Raw genomic sequence first — 21,190 nt, forward strand, 5'->3', positions numbered from 1 at the left:
ACTAAGCAAAAACTAATAAACAGTTAAATCCTTCGATCCTCTTTCTCCCTCCAGCAGAACAGTTTCTCCTCTGGAAGGGGAACTGGAAGCTCAGACTAGAGGATCACAGATACATACATACTACTGACAGAATGCTGAATGCAGAGACCCCTCCCCAGCTGCCTTCTCCCAAGTTAGTTCCCAAATGTATGGAAGCCAGATCTTTACCCAAACACTCTTTACTGGGGTATGTGACCAGCCCAGAAAAAAATGCCATTCTGACAGTGGGGAGTCTCACAACAAATGTCTGCCCTGGTGAGCCCACATTAAAATCCTAAATTGAAAGCACTCCTTCCCTCCCAACACTCAAATTCTCCAATTAACTTTTAAAAAACATCCTTCAACTATGCATTTTCCCCACCCAGTCTTAAGGAGCAAACAAGTATTACCTCCTATTTGAGGAAAGCCTCCTACATGGAGACCAAAACAGTAAAGAAAAATTTAAGACCCAACAGACTATACAGGGGAAAGAACATCCAGAGAAAAGATATTACAATCCGTGAAATAAGAACAAGATGCTACAAAAATAGGAACAGAGAGCAAAGGAACGCCTGAAAACTAAAACAACAGAAATTTAGAAACTCAATACAAGAGTTAAAAGATAAAGTTTCTTCAGCTTTGCCCAGAAAGAAGAGCAAAGAGACAAAGATGGAAACTAGGACAAAAGGTAATCACAAGAACCAGTCCAACATATAACAGAAGCTCCAGAAATAGAAAATGGGAACAAGACAATCAACCAAATAAGACAAGAATATTCCCTAGAACTGACAGCTATCAAGTTGCCAGACTGAGAGGGTCCACCACTGAATGCCTAACAAGAGATTTAAAAAAAAAAAAAAAAAAAAAAGACCTAACAATGTAAAAATTTCTGAACTCCAAAGCCAGAGTAGCTTCTAGAAATAGATATATATGTCTACGTTTTTAAAAAAGTGTTACATACAAATGATCAAGAATTATGACGACTTTGAACTTCAACACAGCAACACTAGAAGTAAGGTGACAATGGAGCAATGCCTTCAAAATTCTAAAGAAAAGTGATTCCCAAATTACAATTCTACACCCCAAATATCAAGCAGAAGGGTAAAATAGTCATCTTCAGTCATGCCATCTCAAAATAATTTACTTCCCTTGTACTCTTCCAAGAAGGTACTAAACCAAAGAACCAAAAAATGAAAACATGGGATATAGCAAACAGCAAACCCAAGAGAGGAGAGACAAAAGGAAACCCCAGGACGATAAAATAAATCCACAACGACAATTGTGCAACCAAGGTCAAGCAATCCACACTGGAGCAGTGTGATTCAGGAGACAATCACTTTGACAGCCATTATCACTAAAATGTCTGCTGCCACTCTTCTTTTTATGCTGAAGACAGTATACATGGGAGGATTGGCCAGATTCTTATAAATACTTGAATGTGTTGCCTTTATGATAAAAGTTTCCTGCCCTCCCACCTCCATGTTCTGCTGCCTACAACAGCTGTGGATAATCATATCATAACCCCTTCATCCTGAAATGTTCTGTTTTACCTATTCCTGAATTGGCAGACTATTGTGAAATTACAAATAGCAACAAACAGTGCAGGTCACCTCATTCTCCTTCACCATACTTCTGCAAGACATCCATCCACACTAGAACCCTGACAGATGCCAACTTCAATAAACCTAGGTTTCCAGGATGTATGACCTTGCCCAATGACTTCTCCAAAATAAGCCCCTGTAAAGACTCAGGAAAGCTGAAGCCAGTCCATGACCCAGATAGTCTCTTTTACTTTTTATTTTCCTACCTTGGACCCTTCAACTAACACTGCTTTTTTCTTTACACAGCTAAGTTTGTAACTGCTATTCAGATTTTCAAAAGTAAACACTGATTAAGAATTTGTAGGTGGTAAAACTCTAAAGAAAAACAGAGAAGTGAATTAGACAAAAGCCAAGATAGTACTGACACCTCTGGAGAGAAAAGAAGGATGCAATTGAAAAGGGGCACACAGGGCTTCTAAAAGTAATGATCCATTTTTAAAAACTTGTACACAAGTGTACTGTTATTCTTTAAACTCTACACATACGTTTCATACACTTTTTATCTTGTATGTATGATACTTTACAATGCAAGTAGTAAAATCTTGGAGAAATGGTAAAAATGAATTCTCCAAATATTTATGACTCATTATTGTGCTCAGCACTTCCCTAAGAATAAATACTGACAAACGGTTTACTATATTTATGACAGTGATTATGTATACTATATTTTGTCTTGAATACATTGTACCCAACTTTTAAAATAGCAGGCACTAAAGCATGTCATTACCATACATTTTCATAGTACATAATTTGTACCACTGTTAACTACATCACACGGTACAAAGTGATGCCAAATCTGAAAAAGGAACCAACTATCTGCCACTTACTTGTCGATGTCTGCCATGTTGTATGAGCGCCAAATATCTATGGAGAAAAACATCAATGTTAAAAAAAAAAAAAAGAGCATACGACTTATTTATAACCAATAAAAATATATGAAACCAAAACCCTTTAAATGAATACCACGTTAAAACTATTCCAAGAAAAAACATGGAACATAGACACCAGTCACTGAAGTAATTTTTCAGAGGATGCTGCTTACAAGTTACTACTTGGCATTCAGAATCTATCAGGCAAGGATTTCTACAATAGCACTGTTGGTGAAAATCTAATGTATGCTAGAATCACAGGAAAGGAACAATACAAAGAGTCTTTATTCAAATTCCTTTAACAATCATGAATGGTCAATTTTTGCTTAAATTTCTGGGCTGCTTAGTACCTCACACTTGATTTTTTTTTTTTTTAACTTTGACAAGTTTTCACATATATATACACCCATGAAACCATCATCAAAGTCAAGATAATGAACATATCCATCACTCTCAAAGTTTTTCCCCTGCCCTGTTAGAACACCTCCCTTCTCCCCTTCCTGCTTCCCACCCCAGGCAACTGTTGCTCTGCTGTCACTCTAGTTCATACTTTCTAGAATTTTATAGAAATGCCATCATACAGTATGTACTTTTTTTCCCCCGGTTCCGGCTTCTTTCATTCAGAAAAAACTATTCTGAGATTCATCTATGTTGTAGTACTTATCAAACAGTTCATTACTTTTTATTGTATAGTGGTATTCCATTGAAAACATATATTCTATTGTACGTTTAAATATTCAGCTGTTGATGGACATTTGGGTTTTCTTTTGGCAGGGGGCTATTATAAATAGAGCTGCTATGAGCATTTGTGTATAAGTCTTTGTGTGGACAACTGCTTTACCTCTCTCAAACCCACTTGATTTTTAACAGTATTAATTTTTATCAAATTCATGTTAGAAAGTCAAAATCTGCCACATGCTGTACTGTACTCATTATGCTCCCCCTGGAGATCTTTTTTTTTTTTTTTTAGTTTAATAATTCTTGTTATCAAATGTCAGCCCTTTAAACTATTTAATGGCAGTTTTAAAAAGCTCTGGTCCCAATCTATGTCAAGTAAACCTTCCTCATCTCCGTGAATGTACCTCATGTCACATCACTGAATACCACCATACCCCCAGCCTACCCCAGATATGCTGGCACATTGTCCATAATGTTCTTGCTTATCAGACCTGAATACTGTTAGGACTGATCAGAACATATCCTAAGTTCTTTCGCACTATAAAATTAGTATTAACTTAGAGAATACTGCTTTTAGAAAACCAAAACCTTATAAAATAGATAACTAATAAGAACCTGCTGTACAAAAAATAAATTAAGTTAAATTCAAAAAAAAATGGAAAACCAAAACTTAAGACAAAATGTGTTACACTGAGCCAGAAAAATGGCTGAATGCCATAGGTAATGCACAGATTACTTTTTTAAAAGTTAAGGTTAGAATTCCACATTAAAATCAATATTTAATCTTTTAAAAATTAAAACCCTAGTCTTTAACTCACAAGATGCTACAAGATGTGATTCCTCATACGAACATACTTAATATGCTTTTCATTTAAAGAATTAAGTTACTGATTTTAGCAGTGAAGTGCTATCATTTGGAATAGTATTGCTGATCCAATACCCACCCTTTAGACAATTTAGGAATATTTCTTCCTAATGTATCCTACTCTATTTTATACACTTTCTGTTTGCTGTAAATAATTTCTAACAGCATTGATAAATTTCTCTAGTGATGCTGGTTAATTAGCCAGCATTAACAAAACATTTAGCAAAAAATTATGAAGATACTAATTCAAAAATAAGAAAAATATTCAATCAGTCAAAGAAACACAAGCGGGATTCAGATTTGTCTATGAAATCAGAGTAAGGATTTTCTTTTAATGCAGGGAAAATTATGGTGAATATGCATTCTTAAATATGGCTAGTGTTCCTATAAACCATTACCTTTCTGGAGAGCACTTTGGCCATGGGAATAACAAAAGCCTTAAATATGTCCATCTCCAGCCTTGGTTATTCACTTATGAGAACCTACCATGAAAAAAATTAAAGGATCTAAGGGTCTGTAAATGTTTCATGCTCGCCTAATAGGTTCTTCCCAGTCCTATACATTCTTTGGCTCTCAGCTCAAAGATTTACTTCTTCAAGACAGAACAGGCTGGCATTTACTTCTTCAGAGATGCCTTCTCCAACTTGTACATCCTGGCTAAGTAAGATTTCTTGGTTGTACACACTCCTATAAAGCTCCATTTCTTTCCCTCATAGGATGTCTCAAGTTTGTAATTATAAATTATCGTGATTATTTGACTAATGTCTGTCTCCCCCAACTGACCAGGCCATAAAATTCATGATTACAGGGATTATATCTGCTCTTTCCAATCACTGCATCATATCCTTCAGAGTAGTATACAAAGTAGTATACAAAAAAAAACTTAGTATTAATGTGCATACAATGGAATGCTTTGCAATAAAAAAATGAAGCAGATCTGAGTTGATATGGAAAGAGCACCAAAGCAGGGGTAAAGGATGTATGGCAAAATCCAATCTGGATATATATGAATGTGCATACTCATACATGTACATACTTTCTTATGAATAAGACATTTCTGGAAAGATACACCAGAAACCTAACAGGAGCTACCTATAAGAGAGAAAAGACTGGAAGTAAATGAGAACTTACGTTTCATTCTGCATTATTTGGTTTTCCTATACAGATACTTATTTAGTAACATTTTAGAATTTGCTGGGTTGAATATACAGTGTAGTAAATTCAACAATTATCAAAAGTATGAAACAAAAAAAGCCCAAAACTTCTAAATTCAAATTTTTATAACATTTTAACACGTTCACAGAAAAATGGCTACACTTCTACCCTCAGTGTCCACCTTGTGGCATTACATTTAGAATTCAAACTCTTATAATGAAATTCTTTTGATTCTTTATTACAGAGGATTCAAGATAGAACAGGATGGCACTCACTTCTTCAGAGAAGCCTTCTACAATCTGCTCATTCTGGCTAAATTAGGTTTCTTGGTTGTATACACTTTTGTTTTTTAAAGAAAAGTATGCCTAATTTTGCAGTCAGATCATTTGGGTTGACGCCAGCTTTGCAGCAATCTAGCTCAGGCGAACAACTTCTGGCCTTATTTCATCATCTTCAAAAAGCAGGAGAAAATTTTTCCCTCATTGGATTTCTCTTATTAAGAAGCAAATTCATGTAAAAGATTCGTGTTTGACACCTAGTTAACACTCAATAAACACACACAATGTTTTTCATTCTGTCCATTTTGAATTATTCTTTACATGGGGTCAGTGTTTCTGCAAAATAATTACCTAGGATGATGGTTAAAAACAGCTTCTTTCAGTTTTGACAAATGCACAGACCGACCAGTAAATGCACCATGGTAGTATAAGATGTTAACACTAGGGGAAACTGGGTAACGGGCATATGGGATCTCCAAACTACAACTTTTCTGTAAATCTAGAATTACAAATAAATCAAAAAACTAAAAATAAAGGAGCTATTCCCATACCCAGATTCAAAACCAAGGAGTGGACGCAAAAATCTGCATTCAAAATAAGAAACCCAGCTTCTGAGGCAGGTGGTCTCAGACATTCAGATCACATTGAGAAACACAAGTTTAGGTTAACACCTACATTGATTTTTTTTTTTTACTGTAGTCAACAACATTAAGTAAAATCAATGAGAATTTTATTTATCAGACATGAAATTGCTTTCTAAGAGTTCTGAAGAATTTCCACTCCTGGTAGTGACAAGCTAGATTATGCAGACCAACTCTACCAATGAAAACTAATTAAAAGTACAGAATAAAAAATTTGTTAAAATCTTAAAAGCATGGAAAAATGTTAATAAGATAGTAAGAAATTACTAACCCAAAACTGAAGGCAAAACAGGAAGCAAAAGGATAAGTAGAAGGAAGCCACCTTTGCCCTGAGGGCAACTGCCAATCTCAAATTTGAACTACTGTCTGGTGAAACCAAAAGCCCTGGACTTATTCAAGGTAGGAAATCTTTATAGCAAACCTCCCAAATTAAGCAGGAACATCAAAGTGCTATATTCTCAGAGATAATAAACAGGTCCTCCTGTTCAAAAGCCCAAATTCACCTCATCTGCGTTGCACCCAAAACCTTAAGCTATGAGCTTAAAGCCATCTCAGCATTCCTAGGCACCTGTGTATCCAAATGTAAATGAAAGGTGCCTTCATCCTAGACCTCAAATAATTCATAAAGCAATTTTCGAGAACAATAGGGGCCGGTCCTATGAATGGACTTGAATACTGTCAAAAAGACCACAAAGAAAAAACAATCATGCTTATTAAGTTTGAAAATACAGTGTCTGTAGCAGTACCTACAAGAAACACTCATTTACTAAAGGTGATAGAGCAAATCTGACAAAGAACTAAACAGAACTTCTAGAAATAAAAATAACAGAAATCAAACTAAATGGGCAGGTTTAACAGTAAACCAAACACAGCTGGAGAGAGAATTAAGTGAGCTGGAAGCGAGCTTAGAAGAAATCTTCCACAGTATGGCAGAGACTAGAGGATAAAAAATACTGAAAAAGCATTTTAGGACACAATAATGTCTAAAAAAGATTCAATAGAAGTTCTAGGAGTAGAGGACAGAATGGGCAGAATATTTGAAGAATAAATAGCTAAGAATTTTCCAGAACTAATGAAAGACAAGCGCTACAAATTCCAATCAGGATAAATAAAAAACCCACACTTAGATATATGAGTGAAAATGTAAGACAATAGAGACAGAAGTCACCTCAAAAAGCACACAGAGAAAAGACTTAGACTAACTTCAAAGGCACAGAAGACTGGCGACTGTTTTCTCTTCAACAGACACCAAAAGACAACAGAACGTACTGTGTGCTCAATGTGCTGAAAATAACTAAGGATCTTAGAATATCACACCCTACCAAAACATCCTTTAAGAATGAAGGTGAGGGACTTTCCTGGTGGCAGAGTGGTTCAGAATCCGCCTGCCATTTCAGGAGACACGGGTTCAAGCCCTGATCTGGGAAGATCCCACATGCTGAGAAGCAACTAAGACCGCGTGCCAAAATTACTGAACTTGCACTCTAGAGCCCACAAGCCACAACTACTGAGCCCGTGTGCCACAACTACTGAAGCCCACGCGCCTAGAGCCCGTACTCTGCAACAAGAGAAGCCACTGCAATGAGAAGCCCATGCACCACAATGAAGAGTAGCTACTGCCCCCGCTTGCCGCAACTAGAGAAAGCCTGCGCTCAGCAACGAAGACCCAACGCAGCCAAAAATAAATAAATTTTAAAAGAAGAATAAAAGTTTCCTTCAATTAAAAAAAAAAAAAAAAAAGAATGCAAGTGTAACAGGTACTTTCAGGCAAAAATATCTCCAGCACTCTCATTAATAAATGCTATTAAGTATATTCTCCAAAGGCAAGTGATCCCAAACAGAAGATCTAAAGATACAAGAAGAAATGAGAGGAAATAAGGATATCAGCATATACCTAAACAAATATTTTAAAAGACATAATATCTCCACTGTGTAGTGTTAAATTTAAACTACCATAACATTGTCAGTGGTGAGAATAAGGGGGGAGGAAATGGATTATTCTAATGTTCTTAAGTAAGCATGTTATAATTTCTAGGGTGACTCCAAAATTTCAGAAAGAGAACACGTAGCTTCCAAAGTACAAGGAACACCAAGTAATTTATACCTATTTTTACATCAACCTAAAAGAAAAACAGGTTTTGGACAAATAAAAAGTACACACACACAAAAATCAGATTTAAACCTAATCATAGTGATTACATAAGTCAACCAAAGGCTCCCTTTTAAAACTGTCAGACTAGATTTAAAAAAATCCAACTACATCCCACTTATAAGAAACACATCTGGGGCTTCCCTGGTGGCGCAGTGGTTGAGAATCTGCCTGCCAATGCAGGGGACACGGGTTCGAGCCCTGGTCTGGGAAGATCCCACATGCCGCGGAGCAACTAGGCCCGTGAGCCACAACTACTGAGCCTGAGCGTCTGGAGCCTGTGCTCCGCAACAAGAGAGGCTGCAATAGTGAGAGGCCCGCACACTGCGATGAAGAGGGGCCCCGGCTCGCCGCAACTAGAGAAAGCCCTCGTGCAGAAACGAAGACCCAACACAGCCAAAAATAAATAAATAAAACAAAGAATTAAAAAAAAAAACACATCTACAACGTAAGAATACAAAAAGCTTCAAAGTAGAATACAATCCTTAACCAAAAGGTGGTTATCACTGTTTTAAAGTTTAAAGAGATTAAAGTTTACAATAAAAGGTTCTACCCACTACCCAATCAATATATGTTATAGAAGATGTCAATGGAAAGACACAGTTCATAACATGACTGAAGGCAAATCTTAACCCAAGAACTTGAACACAAAGAAAATCTTCCATTGGAAAAAGAGGGGGAAACAAGTGATTCAATCAGACCATCATTTGATTATTCTGTGGTCTTATAATAGCTAGATGTCCAGACATCAAATGACCTACCATTCCAGTATACCTGATTCTGTTCTCCTTACTTTCAATGAGAAGGAAAGAAAGCTAATATTCATGGAGCTTACTCTATAAAAGATTATTACATGCTTTCCTCTTATTTGCAGATTAGTAAGCAACTTGCTCAGCAACACACAAGTGAAAAAACTAGGAATTAAAATCTGACTTCCAATACCTATGCCAATTCCACTATTCCAAAAGCCAAGGGGCCTCCCCTATCAGCCTACTGCTACATAGATTATATAGTAACCTATAGTTACATTCCTTTATAGAAAATGACTACTTCATGGTGAAACAGCCAATCATTAAAAACTACAAATGTTTTAGGAATTCCCTGGCGGTCCAGTGGTTGGTTACGACTCCGCACTTTTACTGCCGAGGGTGTGGGTTCGATCCCTGGTTGGGGAACTAAGATCCCACAAGACATGCGGCACAGCCAAAAATAAAAAAGTAAGAAAATAAGAATTAAAAAATAAAAATTTTTAAAGAATTAAAAAAAAAAAGAACTACAAATGTTTTAAAGCAAAAGAGTTCAAGGGAACCAATAACATCCCAAGGAAAAAATTTCCCTTTACCTCAGAACTCATATCTCACTCCAAATGCATTTTAAACTAATCTGTATTTTGGACATTGCTGTTCTATTAACAATTTCGGTGGTCCAGGGGCTCAGTACTTTACTTGATTCCAGCACAACCTCACAGTTAGAACATCTCATTCTTTATGTTCACTTTTTTCACTTCAGGGATATCAAAAGTCAACCTAGAACTGACTTTTGTATTACACTCCCAAGCCAAATGAACTCCTATTTGAGAACACTATCTTCTGTTCAAGGGATCAAGGTATCATCTGACCCAACAGCAGAGAAACATACTGATATTTCATGAAAATTCACTCAGCATTAACAAACTAAAACAACTTATTCACATATCAGACATATGTTGGAAGAAATCTTCAGGATTGTAAGTGCTTGAACTTTCCCTTGAAGCCCAGTGGAACCCAAGCAGAGTGCTTTTAAATTCCAAGCAGATGTGTATACAGTGCAACAGTTTAAGTCAAGGGAACTCCCTTTAAACCAATATAAAATCCTTATTATAAATCATCACTGCTCAGTTATGTAACCTTGGATAAGTTCTTTAACTGCTCTGTACCTCAGTTTCCTCATCAAAATGTTGATACTAGCTATCTCCAGGAGCATTAAATGTGTTAATATACATGCAGAGTAAAACATTGCCTGAATAATCATTCAAGAATATTTTCTGCCTGTTGTGCTCTTCTTATGTACCCTCTTTACCTGAGAAAATAATTCAAATTAATAAACTCTTCAAAATTATAGCCTCCTTTCCCAATAAAAATCACAATACACAAAACTTCTGAGCAAGTAAAAATACATCAAACTATGTAGCAGTAAAAGGCAGAGTTGTTAACCAGAAGTGTAGAGGCCACTTTCCATGGCAAGCCCAGTAATGTGATCTAGTGGTCTGCAGTCAGAGTACTAAGCAACTTACAAGGAAGAGTGAAAGCAACCGTGCTCACCTTCTAACCCCTACTCTGCCCAACAGGGAGAGAACTTACTCAGATGAAATTAGTATGAAATGGGTCTTAATGTTACCGTTTTAACAAATTCCTTCATGTAAAGAAGGTTACAGATACTACACTATCTCCCACTTCCCCCACTTTCTTTTTCTTCAGGGCACTAATCACAACTCAACACTTTATATCTAGACAAGCAATTTGCCTGTTTGGCTCATGAAATAAGGTGTATGTCCAAATAGGAGCTAAAATATTTACTCAAAGAATCAACTAAGAACACAAGTAATTACAGCATTGATTAGACTTGAGGATATGAATAGATTGATCATTAGTTTTCTAAATTGATCAGGATTCATCCCTTCATTAATATTTCAAATTTACAATCAAGCAGAAAATAAAGTAAGCAAAGCAGTATGTTGACATCTTCATACCTTCAAGTCAATCAGATTCTACCTTTTTTAGCCCCTTTTCCTACAAAAGGACGCTGTACTGAATACATTTTGGGGAGTTTAGAATCAGTCAGTCATCTCGAGGCAATATGGGCAAGTTGAGTAAGTAATAAAAAAAAAATAGCACCTGGATTAAATTAGTTCTGGTAAAAGTGTTGGGTTTTTTTTTTTTTAACCTCTAGAGGACAAGGGTGTCACATTTAGTATTAGCTTAGTAATTTTCCCTGTCAATAGGTCTTGTATCAAAAATAGGTACTTTGCAACATATACATTTTATTAAAGTTTTCAGACTGGTATGGAAGGACCAGTCTTCTTAAAAAGCAAATAGCACATTTTAGATTTGTGCCATTAATTTGAACTCAGAAAACTTCGAAAGAAGCGTGAGACTTCAGCCCCAGAAGATCACTGTAAACCTCATTTACCTCCCGTCAGCTTTAAATAAGTCATTCTAAATATAAGGTTTTTCCCTTATCCAAAGGTGTATTACTTCCTAAGTAAAGTACGTATAGAAGTAGTATTAATTAAAGCCGACAAGAAAATAGGAACTAAATACTAATTTGCAAAGGTATTTTGATGCTACGTATTTTCAAAAATGGCAAATTTCGTTTTCCAGCTCAGCTCTCCTGAAATCAGGCAAGCAGTTTTAAGTTGTGAGCTTTTAAAACGCAGTCCTTACAGAATCATCCGACAGTGAGAGAATAAAATTGGGGCTCCTTGAGGACATCACGTGCCTGGCTCTTCTTGTACTCGGAAAACCCAGCCCTCCCCTATAGGACCTCATTACCCGTCTCCCTGCCCTGCCTCTTTTTTTGAGGGCAAAGCGGGCGCACTGACAAGGCAGCAGACTATACACTTCGCTCAGTACGTTTGCATTTACGCCGCATTCCACCCCATAATACCTCCTCCACCATAACCCCACTCATCTTAAAAACAAAACAACTGGTTAACTATCTTAGAGTGGGAACGTGAACAAAGGAACTAATTTGTAAGAAAGCAATAGGAGTCCTAGAAAAATTAAAGACACTGCAGGCCAAATCCTTTACTTCCACCTTAGAACTGTTCAGGCTTAGACTGATTAGGATCAATTCTCCCCAAATAAAAAACCCTGGTCAAGATAACCATCCTAATTCTAATTTGTACTTGAGATACACAAAAGAATCTCTTGTTAATAACAGCTAACGTAAGCGCTTTACACGTGTTAATTCTTTAAAATCCTAGCAGTGGAGGCCCTGCTTCATCATTCAGCACCTAACGTTCACACTTTCCTCCGGTACCAATAAAAAGATTAAGACCAAAGAGAAGCAGGGAAGAGTTGGAAACTCAAGGGCTGGACTTATTGGCTCACTATTCATTTTCACGTCCCACCATCTCCACAACTTTCAGTAAAGTAGGGATAACCAGACAGGGGTCTCCAATCAGGCCCCGCCGACGACCACGTGCGGAGGGAAGCCGCCGGGGGTTTCCCCTCCCAGACCCATCGCCGCCTACAGTGGGCGGGGAGCCCAGGAGCCTCGCTGCCTCCCCGCCCCCTCCCCGCCCAGGGGCCTCGTCCCCTCACAGCCCCTCCCTCCCATCGGAATTCGCAGCCTCCGCGGTTCTTTCCATCCCCCAGCGGCCTCCCTCCGAGTATTATTTTTGAGTGAGCGGGGGCGTCGAGGCGGCGGTGGGCTACAGACCTGGGCCCGGGCCGCACCCCAGGCGCCTGCCGGTCCCTAGCGGCGCGGCCGCCGCCTCCTCCGGGCGCCCGGGCGTCGCCGCGGCCTCGCTCCCGTCCGCGCTGAGAAGCTGGTGGAGCTAAGAACCTCGGCGCAGACCAGCACGCGGGCCGCACCGACCCCCGCGCGTGTCCTGATCGGTTCCCCAGAGAAGCGCCGGCCGATCCCGCGGGCCCTCTCCGGCTGCGGGGTCGAGACTCCGCAAACGGCTCGGGCTCTGGCCTCACAGGACGGCCCCGGAGGCCCGGGCGGCCAGAGGCCCCCGCTCGCGGTTCCCCGTCCCTTCACCCCTTCCCTCCGCGCAGGCCGCCTCTACGTCCCCCCTTCCCCTCCGAGTTCCCGTCCGTTACCGGTGGCTAGCACGGGGAGCCAGGCGGCCGGAGCTGCGCAGGCAGTGACTCAGGGCGGCGGCGGGAGGAGCAGAAGGCGGCGCGGCGAGCAGATGGCGCTAAAAAAGACCCGAGAGCCCGCCGCTCGCGCTCATATACAATTAGCGTCAGCACGTAGGGCCCCCTCCACCGCCCTCCCCCTGGCCTCGCCGTCTCCTAGCAACGCGAGAGGGAGGCGGGTCCAGGACAGGTTGCCTAGCAACAGAACCGTCCGTCTTCCCCCGGCGACCTCCAAACCTCCCGCGCCAAGCTTGGGTTCCTCGGGTTCCCGCCTCCGCCCCTTACTAAGCCTCCAGCCGTCTCTTTTCTACCCGCTTCGCTGGAAAGGAACTCGCAACCCCTTCTGTTCCCGGGAAGGGCCCAGGCCCGCCAGCCTCGCCCCCCGCTCACCTCGTCCCCCGCTCACCTCGTCCCCCTTGCGTGGTACTGGGAAGGGTGAGGGCAGGGGGCCAGCCACCGGGTCCCGGCTTGCTGCATCCTGCCGGCGAGCGCTCCTTAGTTCCCGACGCTGTCACGGCCTAATTCCTGCAAGTCTCCGGTCCCCGGTAACCATTTTCTCTCCCCGCCCATTTTTCCCCCTCAGAACAACAGTTCTTTCCTTCTGACCACCTCGGCGGCGTCTTCTGCTGGTTTTGCTTCTCCTAACTCAGTGGGTCTCCCTGGCTTCCGGGATGCTCTTCATTGCTACCTCTCCATCCTTTTACTAGACTTGCGATCCTTTAGGGCTTTCGATGGATGAAAATAGCATGTTTGTGTATTGTCTGGATGCTTTATAATGAGGACAGTGTTGTTTCATCTTTTTGAAAAAGTAAATCCCATGTAAAGCCTCAGGGCCTGTGAAACCTCATGGCTATTTTTCAGTTGAAGCTGGATTGACTAATGTTAACTCTTAAAACAGTGGTTCTCGAAGTGTGGTCCGAGGGTCCCCAGACTCTTTCAAGGGGGCAGTCAAAAGTATTTCCATAATAATACTAAAATGTTATTTGCCTTGGCACTCTCATTCTCTCATAAGTGTAGAGTGGAGTTTTACAGAGGCTACATGACATGTGATATGGAAACACTGAAAACAGAAGCAAATATTAGAATCCAGTCATCTGCTGTTCAACCAGACGTTAAAGAGATTTGCAAAAACATGAAACGATGCCACTCTACTCAATTTTTTTTTGTTTTGAAAAGTACTTTTCATATAAAGATTATTTTCTGTTAAAATGAAATGAAATAACTAATGTTTAAAATGAAATAACGGGGCTTCCCTGGTGGCGCAGTGGTTGAGAATCTGCCTGCCAATGCAGGGGACACGGGTTCGAGCCCTGGTCTGGGAAGATCCCACATGCCGCGGAGCAACTGGGCCCGTGAGCCACAATTACTGAGCATGCGCGGCTGGAGCCTGTGCTCCGCGACAAGAGAGGCCACGACAGCGAGAGGCCTGCGCACCGCGATGAAGAGTGGCCCCCGCTTGCCACAGCTAGAGAAAGCCCTAGCACAGAAACGAAGACCCAACACAGCCATAAATAAAGAAATAAAATAAATAAATAAAGCATGACACAAATTAAGCAATGTGAATACCATCAAGCTTTAAAAAAAAATGAAATAACAAATAACTACTCTTAAAATTTCTTAATTTTAATTTCAAATATGATAATATAGGTATCTATAATACACATAAAAGTTCTTGGAGTCCTCAATTTTTAAGAATGTAAAGGGGTCCTGAGATTAAAAAGTTTGAGAACTATTCTCTCTTGTATTGCTTGAAACTTCTAACTGCTTAGAGTTATCTATTGTAATTCTCATGTTTAGCAACAACCCCTATTCCATTTTAGAGTATATGGTTTTTTTCCTCGGCACTCCCCAACCTCATTGAAATTAGTTGCCTTTCCCACTCTATGCTACAGATGACTGAGTTTATCCATTCATTTTGGTTTTTCTTATGTGATTATTTTGTTCTTCTCAACCTTCTGTCTTCATATACATCGTACTTGACAATGATGTAAGGCTAATAAGGATTATAATCACATCAATAATGACTCCTCATGAAGAATCTACAATACACAAACTAGGTAGACCAGTGCCCAAAATGTCAGTACTCTTGGCACTAATTTCAATGGAGTCCTCAAGAGCACAGCAGCCTAATCAAAGGTAAATAACGTTCACCTCCTTTCCATACACTTTGGTGGTTTGAACTTCTGAGACCAAATTGAGAAGTTAGCCTTCATGATGGTTTCCATCCCACTCCAGGGAGCCCCACCAATTTCAGGCACTGATTCAAGGCTCCTAATTTCTTCACCCCCCACTGCCATATTTAAAGGCTTCATCATTACCAGTTTATATTCTCTCTTTCCCCTTTACTCCAGCTCCTTCCTCCAGCTTCCTCCTCCCTTTCTTTCAATTATCCTAGCCAATCTAAGGAATGAAACACGAATAAATTGCTAATAAGTCATGCCTTTTAATGTGATCTTTTGAACCACAGTTTGTAAATCTAAACCTCTACCATTTAAGACCCAGGAAGGGCAATCATTTATGCATTAATTCAACAAATATTTATATGTCAGGAACAACTTGACACACTGGAAATACAGCATTGAACAAGAAAGACATGGTTCTTAATTTTATTGAACTTGTGTTCTGGTGATGTGGGGCAAGTGATAGACAAGTAATGAAATAATCTTAGGTATTAGTAAGTGAAAGAGCTGTGGAGAAAATAAAATCACATAAAGGGGTAGAAGGTGACCGATCTGAGCATACCCTTGAGATTTTCTCATGGCTTAGACCCCCTTAGGCCCCCAAATCACACAATGTAGTTAACTCATGTAATTAATTTACAATAAATGGTGGCTCTGGTCACTGATCGTGGATCATGCTAAACTTTTCGTTAGAGTTCCTTTTTTCTTCATTCCCCATTAATTTCATTTGGTAGGTGCTTACAGCATTATAGCCCAGTGGTTTAGCAGTGTGGCTTTGAAGTCAAATAGCCCAAGTTTCATCCCTATTTCATTGTGCAATGTTAAACAGCACGTAAGTTGCTTAACCTGGCACCTGACAGATAGTAAACACTCCATAATAGTTAAACGTTATAACCCTCTTACTGAGGTTTTGTTTTTGTTTTTGTTTTGTTTAAAGGTTGAAGGGACTGCCCTGAAGTCTAATCACATCTGACTCTATTTTTTGCGAAATATTTTATCAAAGCTATCTTGTCACAAATTTGAAAACATATTTTCCTGAGCTGAAGTAATCCACACTGATAACCACAAAAGGACTATATTCCACATTTCTCAATATTGGGTACTGACACTGTAGAGCTCAACCAGAGAAGTCAGGGACAGAGATGCTGTCTTAAATATGCTTGTGTCTGTAACTGTCCCTAAGTGGTAGGAAAGTACATAGGCTTGAAAGTCAGACAGGCTTAGCTTAGTCCTAACACTGTGACCTTGCAAAAGTACTTACACATTCTGACACTTAGGCTTCCCCATCTGAAAAGTGCATTAATAATTCTAATAAAATTTGCCTCTTCAGCAGCATGAAGTAGAAAAATATACGTAAGCCCCCAGAGCAGTGATTGCATTTAAGTACCCAATAAATGTTTATTTTCTCCCCTCACAATTAATCAATATGTAAAATATGGCACCAATCATAATTATCATCTAAAAAACTACACATTTAAATACCTTATCTTAGTTTTGAATCTGGCAAACATGACAAGTGTTTTTATGCCCTCATGACAAGTGTTTTTATGCCCTCAACATGACAAGTATTTTTATGCCCTCTGCTCTCCCCTTCTTTTTTTTTCCATTTTTTTTCCAAATTATTATATAATTGCAACATAAAATCAATCAAAATTGCAGTGAGGAATTGTGGAAAAGTTGCCTTAAATCTCTTCCTCTACATCCAAAAGGAGATTAATATATATATATATATTTGGTTTGAAAATATATTAATTTTGCTATCATTTTGAGTTGAAATTTTTATTAAAATGATTGTAGATTCACACACGATTGTATAAAATAACGCAGAGATCCGCGTAAACTTTACGCAGTTTACCACGATGATAATGACAATCCACAATCTTATTCAGATTTCCCCTTTACTTCAGTCCTCTTGTGTGTGTTTGTGTGTTTAATTCTCTACAATGTTATCACGTGTAAGTTTCTGTATCATGTCAGGCAGGATACAGAACAGTTCCTTCACTGCAAGGATCCCTTATGTTGCTCTTTGATGGTTGGTTTTTTTTTTTTCTTTTCTAACTTACGTGCCAAATAAAGTTCTACTTTCCCAGATTTTACTTTTTTTCCTTGTTTCTCACAAATAGACGACTTAGGGAGAAAACAAGCCATTTCTATGTTCAATATTTCTTATCTGAACTATTTGTAATAGACTTGCAATTGGTCTCCCTATTACCAATCTCATTCCTCTCTGGCCTATATGCCAAAGTTATGGTTCTAAAATACAAGTCTAATAAACTCTACTTTGTTATAAAACCTTCAATGGCTCTTTGATGTCTACATGACAAAATAAGACTTGCAAAGCCCATCCCAATCAGAATCCATCCTATTTTTCTAGCCATACTTCCCTCTACCCACTTTCATGGACCCCATATTTTATAATTTTTGAACTACTCACCAGACCCTCAACATGACAAGTGTTTTTATGCCCTCTGCTCTCCCCTTCTTTTTTTTTTTTCTTTTTCTTTTTTTTGGCTGCGTTGGGTCTTCGTTGCTGCACGTGGGCTTTCTCTAGTTGCGGCGAGCAGGGGCTACTCTTCATTGTGGAGCACGGGCTCTAGGCATGCAGGCTTCAGTAGTCGCAGCACGCGGGCTCCAGTAGTTGTGGCTCGTGGGCTCTAGAGCTCAGGCTCAGTAGTTGTGGCGCTCGGGCTTAGTTGCTCCATGGCATGTGGGATCTTCCTGGACCAGGGCTCGAACCCGTGTCTCCTGCATTGGCAGGCAGATTCTTAACCACTGCGCCACCAGGGAAGTCCCTCTGCCCTTCTATTAATCCTTCAACAACTAGTTCAAATCTTTATCTCCTCTGGGGAACCTTCCCTATCCCACCAGGGCAGAGCTGGCTGCACTCTCTTGCCTGTTTTTAAACAACTCTTTCCTGTATGTCTGTATGTATGTTCCCATGTTTCCTTCTCCCCCAACACACACTACACCAGATTGTCAGCTACTACAGGGTCGGGTTGGTTCTTGTTTGTGTATATCCCTGGCTTGAACAATGACTACTACAGGCAAAGGCCTTCAATAATATTTTTTTGAGGGATGAAATGAAAGGAAAGAAGCAAGGAGGAAAGCAAGAGAGGGAGGGAGAAAGGAAAGAAATGTTATTGAAAACAAACCAGAAGTCATAATGCTTTATTAAATAATCCTTTTTTGAAGATAATTGTATCAATTCTATATTTATCATAGAGTCTATGTGAGAAAATTTGAGAATCTAGTCTATGCAAGAAGATTTTTAGATATGGTTTGGATATTGTTTGACTGGATATTATTTTCCCTCATGTATGAAATAACTTGATGATGAAAAGAAACTAAAGAAATACTGAAATCTCTGAGATCATAATGAATAAAGAAAATAAATTTCATGGTATTATTTGGAGACAGTGGGAGTGTCTGTTATTGGGAGAATTCATAGTGAAATGCGGTAGATGCACATCATAGAGAATTATGCAGCAGAACATGGGATGTAATATGGCAACAGGGATGAATCTGTAAAATGTAGTGCTTGCAAAATAAAACCACAATCAGGGAATCCCCTGGCGGTCCAGTGGTTAGGACTCCACACCCTCACTGCCGAGGGCCTGGGTTCAATCCCTGGTTGGGGAACTAAAATCCCACAAGCCGCATGTCGTGGCCAAAAATAAAATAAAATAAGATTAAATAAATAAAACCACAATTAGATATCATTACACACCTATTACAACTGCTCAAATTAAAAAAAAAATAACTGATGGTACAAAATGCTGGTGTATATGTGGAACAATAGGAACCTTCATTCATTGCTGGTATGAATGCAGGATGGTCAGTCACTAAGTCAGTTTAGCAGTTTCTTATAAAGTTAAATATACATTTACCATAATGAACCAGCTATCTCATATCTGGGTATTTACCCAAGTGAATTGAAACACACACAAACCTAGAGGGGAATATTTATAGCAATTTTATTTGTAATTGCCAAAAACCAGAAGCAACAAAGATATTTTTCCACAAGTGAACGGATAAATAGTGGTACAATCGAATACTACTCAGAAATAAAAAGGAAGCAGTTACTAATTTACTCAACAACATGTATGAATCTCAAATGCATTTTTGCTAAAGTGAAAGGAGCCAGATTCAAAAGGCTATATATTATGTAATTCCATTTATATGACATACGGAAAAGGCAAAATTATAGGTATGGAAAACATACCAGTGGTTGCCAGGGATTCAGGAGTGAAGGGTTGACTCCAAAGGCATTGCAGAGGGAGGGGATGTTTTAGGGTAGGAACTCTTCTATACTCTACAGGTAGTGGATACCTATAGACTTGATGCATTTGTCAAAATCCATTTGCTGTATTCAAATTAAAAAAAAATCCACCAAGATGATGAGGAATCCTGGGATGGAATGCAGGCTGTGACAAATTAATCTAACTATATTATAAATATATAACCTCATTGAAGGGGTAGGTAGAAAAGGAACTGACTTTGGAAAACAGTGTTTTGACTAGATATTATAAGGCTAAAGGCAAAAAGAGCTACACATAAACTTTGTACTCTGTTTGGTAAATCTGTTTCTCATAGGGCTAAGTATTAGGAATTTCAAAACTAATTTACCTGTACACCAGAAAATCTATATTAGTTTGCTAAGGCTACCATAACAAAGTACCAAATTGGGTGGCTTAAGCAACAGAAATGTATTGTCTCACAGTTCTGGTTACTCACAGTTCGAAATCTAGGTGTTGACAGAGTTGGTCCCTGCTGAGGGCTGTGAGGAAAGGATCTGGTCCAGGCCTTTCTCTTTGGCTTGTAGATGTTCATCTTCTCCCTGTCTTCTCATCTTTCTTCCTCTATGCATGTGTCTGTGTCCAAATTTCCCCTATTTTTAAGGACACTAGTCATATTGGATTAGAGGCCACCCTAATGATCTCATTTTAACTTGCTTACCTCTTACCTCTGTAAAGACTCTCTCCAAATAAGGTCACATTATGAGGTACTGGGGGCTAGGACTTCAACATATAAACTTTGGGAGAACACAGTTTAACTCATAATAGTAGACTCAAACAAATAAGTAAATAATTGTAGATAATGGGAGCCAGGTCTCTCATTATTAGAGAAAATGTCATAAATAAGCAAGAAGAGAAGGCTAAAATGAGCCCTGGGGTGCTGGATTAGGGCCAGAGACATCAGTAGAAATTCATGTTTATAGATAGATAGATAAATAGAAGATAGATAGAGAGATAGATAGATAATAGATAGATGTGTGTATTCATAGGTTACTATACATACATATCCTTCCTAGCTCTGTCCATTGAGAGGGCCTAGAAGCAGTGACTTCCAGCAGCAATAAGCATGCCCAGCAACCTGATTTTGATTTCTAAATACCATTTTCCTAGAAAAGGAGAAATGGCTGACTCTAGGACTGGGGAGGGAAAATATGAGTCTGGAATATCTTATAATGCCAAAAAGGAAGGAAGTCTGAAAAAAGATAAAATAAAAGTGATGGAAGCATGTCAAAAGGACACAGGAGCCAATCTGAAAGAGCTCCCAATGTCCAAAGCTGAAAAAATTTCAGCAAGAAAATAATTATGGCATTGGATTATAACCCAAAGAATAAAATAAATATCCATGAGTCCATAATGATACAAAAATTATTTAATAAATAAATAAATATTGGAGAAGTGACAACTTTTCTTTATAGAAGAATTCCAAAGAATAGATGTAGATACTCCTCCTTCCAGGAGGTAAAGATTAATTCTCTCCGCACCCCCTCCCTCGGTTGTGGACTGGACTTAATGACTCACTTCCAAAGAAGAGTATGGAAAGGGAAAAAAGTTAACTTTATAGTGGAGAAAACTGGCAAACAGCACCAGGTTTCAGATCAAGGTTAACACCAT

General features: G+C 39.2%; 1 protein-coding gene and 1 long non-coding RNA gene across 12 annotated transcripts in view; one reads left to right on the forward strand and one right to left on the reverse strand.

The window, feature by feature from the left end:
- NAP1L1 (nucleosome assembly protein 1 like 1) overlaps positions 1–13,226 on the reverse strand; it is a 32,903-nt gene extending 19,677 nt beyond the window's left edge. For 7 of the 11 annotated variants that reach the window (XR_014233563.1, XM_082351706.1, XM_082351705.1 and 4 more), the window contains exons 1-2: positions 13,066–13,225; positions 2,447–2,483 (exon numbers count right to left, since the gene is read on the reverse strand). Coding sequence is in view for 9 of the 11 variants with exons in the window: in XM_082351706.1 (XP_082207832.1) it covers positions 2,447–2,463 (17 nt within the window). In the remaining 2 variants the exon portion in view is untranslated. Of the gene's footprint in view, positions 1–2,446; positions 2,484–12,676; positions 12,991–13,065 lie in introns of those variants that run through there. The other 4 variants (XM_082351702.1, XM_082351704.1, XM_082351703.1 and 1 more) reach the window with 4 other exon arrangements.
- Positions 1–21,190, forward strand: part of LOC309609816 — a 252,719-nt gene that overhangs the window by 96,184 nt on the left and 135,345 nt on the right. The gene's annotated exons all lie outside the window — the stretch shown is intronic.

The sequence above is a fragment of the Balaenoptera borealis genome (genome assembly GCF_965194805.1).
Source record: "Balaenoptera borealis genome assembly, chromosome: 13".
NCBI lineage: Eukaryota > Metazoa > Chordata > Mammalia > Artiodactyla > Balaenopteridae > Balaenoptera > Balaenoptera borealis.